Raw genomic sequence first — 13,149 nt, forward strand, 5'->3', positions numbered from 1 at the left:
ACATTAAGGTACTAATATGCAAACTATTTTTGAAACAGTTTTTAAAGTAGTACTGTTGAAAATATCAGCTATCTTCCGAGAAGAAAACTGCAAATTTTAAGTGAAAATAAACTAACGTAACTGTATGAATGAAAATGAATTTACACATACACGCCATGTTCTTATTTCAAAGGTGCTTATGGGGAAACTGGTATTTAAATACAATCATCAGAGAGAAAGGAAAAATGAAATGTTGAGTTTAAGAAAGCATGCAACTAACATTATGTCTCAAACAGATTATTAAGCGTTTCCATAGAGAAAATCTTCAGGAAGAGGAAGAAGTCCAAAGCTGGAGAATCAAACACAGCACGTGCCTTCAAACTCCTACAGACATGATTGCAAAACAAAACACCAGATTTACGGTGAAGCGTGCACCAAACTGCGGCTTTTATTTTAAAGTAATTTTCTCTCGTCTAAATCACAAACCTACTGATAATCATAAATCAGTTCTTCAAAGAAAAACTGCTTAAGTCACAGACAGATGAAAACTGAGTACTCAGGTGAAAATGGAGTACTCGGGGTAAAACGGAAAAGAATTGTAATTTCTGAAAAATAAAAAAACAAAATAAATAAATAAACTTTTGATTATATTAAAAAGCTTGGCAAAAACTACCCACACCAATTAGTTTTCTCTGCTTTCCAGAGAAAAGGACTCCATCTCCTGCAGGCCAGACCCCACAGGAGGCGGCACTTACTTCATGCTCACAGAGGGTCTTTGCCAGCTGCTTCCGCTCCTGGGCGTAGTACGCGGCCTGCTGGTAATAGAAACCGGGATTCTGCGTCTGAATAGCCGTCAACCCTAGCTTAATAGCTTCATCAAACAAATCTCCAAAGGCTTGGAATCTAAACGGGGGTGGGGGTGGGGGGGGTGGGAATCAAGAAATTTTTGAAAAAGAATGGGAAAGAAAATGCTTAGTTCTATAATTATTCAACCTGGAACCATAGCTTCAGCAACTGTATTAAAATAATGCTACTGATGAACTATAAATCAGTGGGATCTCTTGTGTAAATACTAATACACACTAAGTAACTGTAGGTAACAGAGTCTGTATCTAAGACAACCTCTCAGTGCGGGCAAGCCTTTATAAATATACTCCCAAACTAAATGTCAAAATAGTCCCCTCCACTCCAATACGTCCATGTTTCTGGCAACAATTTCATTTTAGCAAGTTTTAAACATGGATCTCAAATAGAAAGTTCCATGTCAGCAGGCATTTTTGTTCACTACCTAGGTATATTCTCAGTACCTGGAAACATGGTGGAAACTCAGTAAATATATGCTGAATGATAGAGACAGTACCATGAATTAACCGATTCCCCTTAAGGAACTGTATGAGTCGATCTTTACTATTACTGGAAAGATACTTATACAAGATCATTACAGACCTACTTACTGACGATATCTTAGCTCCACTTAGAACCAAAGCCCACACTAATCCCACCCCTCCAAACCCCAAGGGTTTCCTCAAACTTCCCCTGAAAGTGTGACGTGAAACGTACTGCTTAGCCATCCACGCAGCGTGCTCAAAGGACAACTCCGCACTTCCGATTTTTTTCTTGCACAAGTCGATGTGTTTTCGGAACTGAGCAATGGCATCCAGTGGGGTGTTGTGCTGAAAACACAGCCTACAGATCTGCAAAATATAAAATCAACCCCGAAACAAAAAGGAAAATCGAAGTCAAAAGGCATGTTCATTTAAAAACATCTCAACTTCGAGACTAACTTGGGAAAAACCGTGGGTCTCCCTTCTCTGCCGTTCTCTGCGATAGCACTGATTTTCTCTAGCAGCACGGTTATGCTAAAACCAGGTTACATCCCTTCGATAAATGAAATACAATTACTCAGTTATGTGTTGGGTCTACTCTATACCTTAGAAAAAGCCTAGTAATAGTAAAAAATATATACCTGACCAACAAAGAACATAAGATGGGCAAAAATAAAGTATCTCCAACAGATAACTAAGAAAGAACAGGTCAACTTTCGGCTCTGCAACTGCCAGAAAGCTAAAGATCTTCTACAGCACAAGAGAACACAGCGGACTCCATGTCAAACAAGGACCACAGAAATTCTTAACAACCTTTGGCTGGGGATTCTGGTTCAGAACACGTATGTACACGCATGTACAGTAATAATGTACACGTATGCAGAGTAGGAGGAAAAACAGAAGAAACAAAGCCCAAATTTCCTTCCAAAAGTTATTACCAGTTTTACTTTTTAGGTAAGAAAAAACAGTTGAAAAGTGAAGCCTCACACCTGTCCCTGTCCCTCAGCTTCCTCTCCAGAGGCACCCAGATTAGGTCTCGTGACACACTCCGTGCACAGACAAGCGTGTGTGCGCGTGCGTGTGCATTCACACATACAGCATTGTTTCTACACAGATAGCATCTCTCTAAATATGCTTTGTGCTTTACTTCTTCACCTAAAAATATCTTATATCTCATTCCTTAGCAGCAGATGGAGCTGCCTCATTCTTAAATGTATAATAGTCCATTGTTTGGAATTATAACTTATATTAACCAGTCCCTTATTTCTGGGCAGTTTCCAATCTTTTCCTATCACAGGATATAACAGATATCCTCATATGTGCGATTTGCAAGTCTTAGCACACCTGTCGGATAAATCCCCTGAAATGGAACTGCTAGGTCAAGGGAACACCTAGCTACTCCGACTCTGTAGTCACTGAAAAAATAGTCTCTCCAGAGACTGGACCAACTTCCACTCAAGAAACAGAGAACTAAGTACCCACCTGCCCTCACACCACCAATCCAGTGCCAGCCCTCTTTACAGACTGAGTGTGCAAAGACTAAAAGGAAAACAAATAAATGCCTTCTGGGAGCATCTATTTCTACCACATATAATCCTAAAATGCAGAAATAACACCTACAGAAGTTTGCATGAAGGTGAACAGACACCTTTCCCGAGGCTGTGCCACTAAACCAAGGAAGCCTTACATTGTTCTAATACATTGTGTCTTTTAAACTTCAATAATTGGCACTTTCTTCTTGCCCCTTCCTGCCCCCACGTAAAAACAAAGAAAAGACTCCCCAGAGGAGTTTTACAAAAGTATAACCGCTCTAAATGAGAAGGCTGACACCCCTAAACATAAAATCAAGCTTTACAATGGGGGTGCCGCTAAGCCCCAGGTCCCCCTGAGATCAAGGGCATACAGGAGTGTAATTCATCAAATACTTTTCAGAGCAGGTGATTAACTTTGGTTTTCAAACTGTAAAAAGATAATCTGATCGTTAAAGACGAATTTCCCTTATTTGGAATTACGATTACCTTGTAGTTTATAAATCCTGCCATCGTCTTAATTTCCAGGATATTAGTTTCATGGGCTCTCAATTCATGTACAAGATTATAGGCGGTCCTATAATTTCTAACAGAAACATGAGGAGGGTGGTTAATTATGATATAAATTAATTTTAAGAAAAGAATACTCAGAATAAATTTATTAAAAATAACAGAGACAATGCTGAGTCAACATTTCTTAACACTTACCAGCTCATTAACATGTATGAGGGGGACCCAAAAAATCCCAGGATTTATTTATAAAAAATTGTGTATTTACTCTTGCATGTTTAAACTTCAGTCCCTTTCAAAGTTCTATTTGATGCAATACACCCACTGAGGCATTTTCTCCACTGCTCAAAACAGTTTTTGAACTCATTGATCCTGATACCTTTTTGTGCTTCCACTATTTTTTGTTTCACCTCTTCTTCAACTGCAAAATGTTTTCCTTTGAGGATTTTTTTCATCCAGGGATACAAAAACAGTCACTCAGGGCGAGGTCAGGTGAATAGGGAGGGGGGGGGTCATGCTGTTTTGGGTAAAAAACTGCTCAACACTCAGCGCAGTGTGGGCAGATGCGCTTGTAAACCACCCATTATGCATGACATGGGCTAATGAGTTGAAAGAGTATTCAATGCAGCCTCTCACCCCAACACCAGCTGGTATGCTGATACAGTTGGGTTCCCTAGAACACGCGCCTCGTGGGGGAAGCCTGTACCACATGGGGCCAGTCCTCCAGAAGATAATTCCATAGTTTTAGGTCCCCCTCATATGTACTAATCTCTGATGCCCTGTAAAGTGCTGTACTGATTAATGTGCAAAAAGATTCAACGGCTTCTAAGAACAGCACCATCACAACCAGACTGTCCTGTCATTAACTCCTGTCAATAACTGGTAGAAAATACGTAGGAAAATGAGTAAAGTGGACAGTTGTCCAGAGTTAATCTAAAACTTAGCATTAAAAATTGTATTTTTTAAAAGCATCAAAATGAGCTTTTCAAACAAAGAGAATCTCTATTAGGAAAGGTGTTATCGTACAGCACAGGTCAGAGGCTTTTAAACCCAGTGTCTCCTCAAGTTAAGCGGCTATCACTGGTCCGGTCACAGGCTAGAGGGGACACGTCCTCCAGGTGGCAGGGGCTGAGGGAGAGATGGTGGGAGAAAGGAGGTCCTGGCAGAAGGAGGCCCACCCTGACCACAGAAGGTGGGGGCGAATTCTCAGCAGTCTTCTCCCAAGAAAACTGCCCCTAACTTCAGCAGGTAAAAGCTGTCTTTCCAGAATGACATGTGAACACAGATGGAATGGAAGGTTTTTAACTAGTACTATGTATGGATTAAAAACCAGCTACATGAAAGCTGGCTATAATTATCTGAAGTCGCTGAGATGCAGAGAACACAGTTTGGTACTGAGCACCTCAATAATAACACACACACACACACACACACACACACACACACACACACACACACAGAGGTTTCTGTAATATTCCTCTGAATATCAGACGGACTTTCCTCTATTTCTTTCCCTGGACACTCAGCTTGTGCTGACTTTAGGACACACTGCTGTCTTTTATCCCTTTGTTACACTGCCACTACAATCTTCAAAAACTGAGATAAAGCTAGAAAGAGATGGTGTTTTATTAAATTGTGGAAAAGGAATAAAACGCTCAACCATGGCCAGGGCATCTGCAAATACTCAGCAAAGCTCTATGCAGAGCCTCCGAGTAAAAACGATGCTGACAGGCACTGCAGACTAAAAAACAAATTTAATTAAAAATAAAATCATAAGTGAATTGAGTAAGTGCACTATATACCTTAAACTCAGTCTGACTTAGATAATGTTTAATGTATATTTAACTCTGGAAATCAGTCTTAACACAAGCATTTTACTGAACATGTAAATAAGAAGCAGAAAGTGGGAACATTTTACTGTTACATATCTTTAGATCATGACATTTAATTAAAGCCAGAGAGCGTTGTAACACCATGAAATTTACTTCCGACAACGGAACTTAAGTCTAAAAATATTACATTCCACTCATCTCTAGACAAGCTAAAGTAAACACAGCATACATGCATCTAAACCAATATAAACATTTAAAATTAATTAGTTTGGTTGTGATTCAGCAACTGCCATTCACATGTGGTGGTGTTAACATAAGGATAAGAGGAAATTCAGACTGACGGCTGTTAGAAACCTACTTCAGTGCATTCTGTGAATCTTGTTTCAGCTCATTGAAGAAAGCGATTTTGAACTGATGTCTAACAAATAAAAGCTGAAAAAGAACAGAAAAAAATCATTATTACGCATATCCTCTTAAAAATGTAAAAATTTCAATAAGTTTTATTAAGCAGAGACATCAAAGTATAAAAAATATTCAAAATCAAATTGGAAGAATTATTCTAACAAATAAGTATTGCTAGCAAGGCTATAAAAATCTATTATTAGGAACTTCAAGGGCAAAAAATACAAAAAGTAATTAGCTTTTAAATGCTTTTAGAAAAACTAAAAGGAAGTGAAAGAAAATATGGGAGGATAAATGGTAATGAAAAAATTCAATTAAAAATAATGTAAAATTGTTGAACAACAATTAAATTAAAAAATTGAACAAATAAACAAAATAATGTAAAATTTTAAAAAAACTAAAACAATAAATAAATAAATAAATGTGCCAAAGCCATTTAAAAACATCAACTTATCAAAGGCACTTACTACCTCCCTCAAACTCCGCAGCACCGAGCAATCTGCTCCGAGCGCTTCTAGCTTCTAGCCTTTCATTCCTTCGGGACAGACAGACACGTACCTGGTGTGTTGTTTTGTTCAGAAACTCTTTGTGAGATTTCACTCTTCTGATCTCGGTGTAGTAGTAAGTCTGCGCATGTTCATAAAAGGCGTTTTCTAATCTTTTAAAATAAGAACATTAAAACACTAAAGTTATTTTAAAACAATCATATTTGTAAGAAATGAAAGTAAAATTCTGACAGCGATGATATCTAGCTTACCTCACGACTAAGATAAAAAATGAAGCAAAACATAACCAGACTTTCTAGATTAAAAAAATCCAAAATTAAAACTGCAGAAAAGCCATTTAAAATTATGTGCTACCCCAAAAGTACTGTATTTTGCTGTGTGTAGTGTGCACATTTTGCCCAAACCTTTAGGGAAATACAAGGATGCGTATTATACATGGGTGTGATGATTACATGCCATGTGTATGTAACAGGCATAAGAATCCCATGCACATGTGGGTACACGTTACACACAGGCGCACACCACACAGGGCAGAATGTGGTAACCGATGAACACACTGTGTAATTTCTAACAATTAGGTACATTCTAAGATGACTTCTACCTTTATTATTTTATCGTTTAGATGTGACTATTTTTTATGACTTCAGTATTTAGGGTTTCAAGAGTAAAAAAACTAATGGGAAAAAGCCTAAAAAATGAAAACAGGCCAATGAGGTGAAGCAACATCTGTGTGATTCAAATCCTGCTCCACTCCTTAACTTTGCCATTCCCCGGGAACACAGAAAACCTGGCTGGAGAGGGCTGAACCACTCAGCTCCTTCGGGGAAGGAGGCAGACCTCCGAGGTGCCCCCTGGGGCTCGGGCTCTGGGGAAAGCGGAGTTCCTAGTCACACAGAGAAGGCGGCACTGCAAGGGTTTCCCTCCATTTGAATTTTTCCCCATGAACATGTATTTTTTAAATAAATGGGTCTATACTACCAATTTCTCAATGTCTAAAAAGAAATCTAAAAAAAAAATATCTTCAAGACCCTTCTTTACCTTATGATATAGCCCACCAGGTGGTCGGTGTGCGGCAGCACAAACAAAGACTTTCCCGAGAGTTCACACGCATTGCACAGAGCTGCAGCCCTTTCTGAAGCAATCACATCTTCTCCTGTTGACGTGACCCATTAAGACAAAGAAGGTAGTTAGTGTGTTCTTCGCAATGAGCATCTCCCCAAATCTGAACACCACAATGAAGAGTAAAAACCCAGCCACTTCGACCATGGCAGGAGGACTCCTGGGTCCCCAAGAGTACTGTGGGTTCTCAGAAGTTACACGGTTCACATCCGATAGGAAAACACTGGAACTGTCTGCTGAGCCAAGACAGGCTAAGTGATGCCAGCACATAAGCCGCAAAACTGCTCCCCAAACCGTAACTAAGAGTGGAAGCACTAACTCATGCGAGTAGATTCGGGATGCCACAAGTTCAACACAGAAACAGAAGCTGTTTTGGCCTCGCAATGCCTGAGGAGGAGAAAGAAACGAGCATCTGAAACGCAGGCATTTTCTAATGGGAAACCAGAAACCGTACTGCATTTTTCTTGGCCCTACTGCAAATTAAGGAAAAAAGTACTACCTCACGACTATAACTTCAAATGGACCTCAGACACGTAAACAATGTTCTTTAAAAGTCAGTAACTGTTTCGTCAATGATATATGCCTAAATCAGGAAACAGGGGCAATGGGTGAGTAGGACTTAGGAAGACTTGCACTCTTGAACATTCTCGTTTTTACAAGAAGCATTTATGCACATACTATTAGTACCTCCTAAAGCAACATACTGTACTTCTCATAACTTAATGCACAAAAAATTTCAACATTAAAATTATGCTTCATGGTAATAAGAATCAGAGGTATAAAGCAACTAACTAGTTATTAATTAACTTTTTGGTACCTGGAGGCAAAGGCGTTTTTTTCTGAATCAGAACCACAGCTACTTTCGTGTTTCTCCCTTGTAAACTTTGCCTGCATTGGAAAGATAACAACATTAATTAAATAATTAAACTGTTTTTTAAAAATATATCCAAAACTTTACATAAAATACAAGTTTGATAATTCAAAGAAAAATAAATTTCAACTAAAAAACTCCCAAGATCAGAGAAAATCTTTTCCTGCATGTACGGAACATAAATGCCAGAGTTACTTAAATTCAAAAAAACAGTCTCACATCAAGCTTCTAATCCTTACAAAAGTCTATTTCGAGAGCAAAAGTTTAATACATACTTTCATGTAAAAGTTATAATGCAGTATCTTTATAGTGACATGTTACAGAGAAGTCATTAAAAGAACTATTTTGAAACTGAAATGGTGATACAGCAAAAGTATCATGCAACTCAAGAGCAAATTACTGTATCTTCAAAAACACATTGTAAATGCAAGAAAAGGCGTTTGGAAACTCAGACCGACTAGTCTTCTAACCCTTTCATCCTGCTTAGCATCACGTAAGTTAACGGCAAAGCTTCCTGTCTGGAGCCACACACACTTCCCTGGAGGTCAGCAGTCCCCGGAGGGACCAACACAGTCTAAGCAGCATCTCACTAGCTGCCTGCGCTCAACGTGCGTGGACAGCAGACCCGGACAACCCAGGGGGCCAACGCAGCGCATGGGGCGACCAGACCTGACGATCTCCACTCTGGTGGCGCACTCCGACTGCTTCTCCTTCCACTGAGGCTCGTCCCAGTCCAGCTCGTAGAACACGACCACCAGGGCCGGCACCAGGTTCAGGTGCTTATTCATCCAGCCCGTCTTGAGGATGCCTTTGGGGATGTACCACTCATACGAAGTTCTCTGCAAGTGGTGGCAGAAGTCGAAGGATTACTGGATGAGGACAGCAGCAGAAACCACGTGTCCTTGGGCCCCAGGCCCTCAACGGGCACTGATCTCACTGGGTAGACACACCAGCCATCTTTAAGATGAGGAAATCCCAGCTTTCAAAGATCAAGAAACAACTAGAACCTCAGCCCCGGAGCTGCGACGATTCCCATTTAAAGAACGATGTTTTTAATGATGTCACGGCTCTCAAATACCCTGGAAGCAAACAGCCTTTTTCCAGGTAAATTCAACTTCTATTCCTCACTATTCCAATTTCTGATTTGTAAAAAGCTGCTCAAATAAACTATTATCTAAAAGCAAACATGGCTTCATTTGATTGAAGACAACACTGCAGGATGGTATTTCACCTTGCTTGTGGATGAAGGGGGAATAAAGGACAATTCTTAAACACAGAAGCCCGACGCAGCCGCTGGGGCTCAGCACGACATGCTGGGTGGTGGGAAGGGACTGCAGCAGATGTGGATGTGAGCCCCTGCCCCCCACCAAGGCGGGGCTGAATCACTTAACTCCCTGCACTGACTCTGCCTACTTCAGCTCACACTGCTCTGATCACTACTTCCAGTGAGGAATGACCACAACAGTAAGGAACCCTGACACACAAAAAAGCTTGAAGACTCAGCAAAGACCCAGGAAAAGGAAAATAGAAAGCTCCTGAACTAGAAAATTAACTGAGGAGAGATGCAGGTGAGTTGTAATGGGCCACTGGCCTTTCTTGACACAAACACATTAAAAAATAAAGTGTAAGGGCCAGGGGTGTGGTTACTTGCACAATTTCAGAGAGAGCTCAATTTTTATGGCTCAGTACATGAAACAGTGTCCTCAATGCGTGGTTCTCAAACACGTAAGAAAAGAATTGGCTGGCGACCGAAGCCATTGGTCCCACCCTCCCAGAGTTGAACTGAGGCCTAGCGTTTACATTTTTAGTAAAAACACCCCAAATGATGATAATGTACTTGGTCCAGTGGCCAGCCCATCAGAAACACTACCGTAGGGGAAAAAAGTCGGGGTCTGGGGGAGGATATTTTGATCAATGTGCCTTGTTAACTGACTTTCAGATCAAACTCATGACTATAATAAATAACCAATCAACATACACAACTTTCTTTAAAAAGTAAATCGACATACTAAGTACTACGTATGTATTGGCTGCGATTATTAATACTATATAATCATTTTTTTAGGTAAATAAGGGTCTCTACTATGATGCTCACCCTAAAAGTCAGTTCTGAACCTAATGCCTTTCCTCTCTCCATACTGGGTAAGTGGTTTTCGTTTACACAGAACTCCCCCAGGACAGAGAGCATGTCTTACTCACATCCTATTCAAATCTCCGTCACCAGCCTACTACACAGCTCTAGGTACCTCACACGAAGCAAGCGCTCCACGAACGTGTGTGAAGCTGAGCTGGAGTGTGAAGACCACGGACTCTACAGTGAACCTGGCAATGATGAACGGAGAACGTGAAACCTTTCGAGACGCCTTTATGGAGACCTGGTCATTTTTTTTTTTAAACAAATGCAAAAAAGAAACCCTAGGTTCATAGGATAAAATCTTAATAATTATAAAGTACTTATTCCTCTAGGGCTAAAAGATAACCAGCACTAAACATGCCTGTAGCGTATTACAGACATGAAAAAGCCCAGGGTTTCTCTGTGCATCACGGTAACCATCACCTTGAAAAACTCAGGGGTTTTCCAGCACAGACCACAGGAGCAAAAAAGTTCACCCACACACAGAGGACAGGGGGAGGAGAGCCCGCATGCAATCACAATGTCATTACCTTGGGTCTGCATTTGGGATACTCGTGGTCACCTGGTAGCACCTTGAAGGAAATCGGTACCCGATCAGCCCTCCGATTGGCACAGAAAGCATCCCAGACGGTTCGGTGGACAGCGTTGTAAACCACATCCAGGCCAGTCAGAGTAACAAATGCCATGGGCCGGCAACATAACTCCACAGGGAAGTCCCACTGCGTGGGGCTCATGATCACGGTGTGAGGACAACTCTGAAATACGAATGTTAAAAGCCCATATACATTTCTAATATATAAATCTCCATTTAAGAAACATTATAGTCCTGGCTGGTGTGGCTCAGTGGTTTGAGCACCGGTCTGTGAACGGAAAGGTTGCCAGTTCAATTCCCAAACAGGGCACATGCCTGGGTCCCCGACTGAGGGCATGCAAGAGGCAACCAACTGATGTATCTCTCACACATTGCTGTTTTTCTCCCTCTCTTTCCCTTTCTCTAAAAATAAATAAAATCTTTAAAAATAATTCTAATTTTTAAAAAGTAGGCTTTAAAAAATAAACATTACACAAAGGCAATAGACTTTGAAATGTCTGCAAACTGTTGAACAAACACAAAAAAGATCAAAATTTTTAAAAACTTTAATTCCTATACTGACCTACTGAAATTTAGTAACTACTGGTATTGTATTTTTTTAAATCTTTCATATTACAAAGGTGGTCAACTTGAAGACAAATCAGTATTTTCGTTAACATCTCCAAATGTGCACAGAACTTTGGAACAAGCAGACGAAGAAAGCAGGGACATCATCAGATTAAAACAGGTCTCATGAGCTACTTCAGCTATAAAGAAAAATAATTACAAATAATCATTGACTTAGATATACAATAAAGTATAATTCTCTGTAATTTCTCTGTAATTGCTAACACCTAACTTCTGAAGTCCTGAGAAATGATTAAAACAATATGCTAAGTAGCTGAACAGAGCTGGCCCTGCACATCCATCCACAGATCTACATATGCAGATTCGACTGGGCTGTGTCATCTATCTGCACTTTCTAGCAGTCACACTAAAAAACAGAAACAGGTGGAATTAATTTCAATAATACTCTAACCATTGTATCCAAAATATCATTTCAACATTAATATAAACATTATTAACATGGTAGTTCACTTTTTTGTACCAAGTTTTCAAAATCTGGTGTGTATTGTACACTCACAGCACATCTCAACTCAAATGCTCAGTGGCTCAGTACGTATGGCTACTGGCTACCAGCTACCATACTGGACGAAGCAGCTCTAAATTATTGTAATTCTGTCCCCCAAATTCCTGCCACATTCTACGTTAAAAGCTTTGGCACTTGAAATGGGTGGTGCTTACTCAGCAGGAGTAAGCACAAAAGCCAGGCACAGAGGTTGTAAGGGTGTCACGACACCGCAAGAGGAACTTCCTCGTCTCCTGGAAGAAGCCAATGACGTGGAAGCAGGTGCGGAAGCAGTGAGTGAACACCCTGGAGGGCATGCGTGTACAAGGGAAGTACTCTGGAAGCTGGTATGGAAGATAATAACGAAGACTCTTTGCAAAGGATGATTATACAGTGCAAAGAAAGACGACCTACTCAAAGTGGAGGATAATTTATGTAGTCCCTATTTTTTAATTAATACGAGTTCAGGGTGTAGGGCAACGCTAATAAGGGTAAAATTCATAGACGTTCAACTACAAAATGACCAACAGAGGGACAACAGTTTCAGGCCTCGATGATCAAAAATAAAAGGTGATGTTGAGGATGTGAAGCAACAACCGATTCAAGAAGAGGCACCGTCCCAGGGTCACAGAATTCTGCCCTGGTAGCGCCAACCAGAAAAGGCGGAGAAATGGCGCTGCAGAAAGTGCGCCCTAAAAGCGCACTTTTACCTTCGTCCCGATCCCCTTAAACCTAGAGCCCTAAAACCTTAAACCATAGCTGCATAAGGGACTAAAGAGAACTGCCCGAATCGCACCCGCTGACGCCGTCAGAAAAAGCAGGCCCCCCAAACAGGCATTGTTTATAAGGAGCTAGCTCTCTCCCTTGGCGGGGTCGCCTGGCCCCGCAGGTCTCCGGGCCCAGACTCACCCAGGCCGCGCCCACTGGGCCCGCTGCAGCTGCAGCCGGTCGTCCCTAGCCGGGGGAAGACGAGGAGAAGCAAGCAGGGGTGTCTAAAGACGCCGGGGCCGATTCCTGCAGCCACCGTCTCAGAGCCGGTGCCAGCAAACCAGGCTCCCCTGTGCCAACCTGCACCGGCACAGGAAGTGCTTTCCGTATCTGAGTGACAGGGCTCTGCACCAATCACTACCCCGGAACTGTACGCGGCTCCACAAAACGTAAGGAAGTTGCTCCATTTCCTAGAAGGGCAGGAGCTAAGGCAGAGACAGAAGGAGCCAATAGGAGAAGCGAGGAGGAAGAGGA

At 41.2% G+C, this 13,149-nt stretch overlaps 1 protein-coding gene across 2 annotated transcripts in view; it reads right to left on the reverse strand.

Annotated features, from left to right (window-relative positions):
* TRAPPC11 (trafficking protein particle complex subunit 11) overlaps positions 1-12,978 on the reverse strand; it is a 33,464-nt gene extending 20,486 nt beyond the window's left edge. For both annotated transcript variants that reach the window (XM_037128764.2, XM_037128762.2), the window contains exons 1-10: positions 12,817-12,978; positions 10,738-10,962; positions 8,743-8,912; positions 8,020-8,090; positions 7,122-7,236; positions 6,136-6,235; positions 5,534-5,607; positions 3,323-3,419; positions 1,540-1,673; positions 735-882 (exon numbers count right to left, since the gene is read on the reverse strand). In XM_037128764.2, the coding sequence (XP_036984659.2) occupies positions 735-882; positions 1,540-1,673; positions 3,323-3,419; positions 5,534-5,607; positions 6,136-6,235; positions 7,122-7,236; positions 8,020-8,090; positions 8,743-8,912; positions 10,738-10,941 (1,113 nt within the window). In that variant the 5' untranslated portion in view covers positions 10,942-10,962; positions 12,817-12,978. The remainder of the gene's footprint in view (positions 1-734; positions 883-1,539; positions 1,674-3,322; positions 3,420-5,533; positions 5,608-6,135; positions 6,236-7,121; positions 7,237-8,019; positions 8,091-8,742; positions 8,913-10,737; positions 10,963-12,816) is intronic.
* Between the last annotated feature and the right edge of the window lie 171 nt (positions 12,979-13,149).

Source organism: Artibeus jamaicensis, unplaced genomic scaffold, assembly GCF_021234435.1.
Source record: "Artibeus jamaicensis isolate MK-2021 breed Jamaican fruit bat unplaced genomic scaffold, CSHL_Jam_final scaffold_833, whole genome shotgun sequence".
Taxonomy (NCBI): Eukaryota; Metazoa; Chordata; class Mammalia; order Chiroptera; family Phyllostomidae; genus Artibeus; species Artibeus jamaicensis.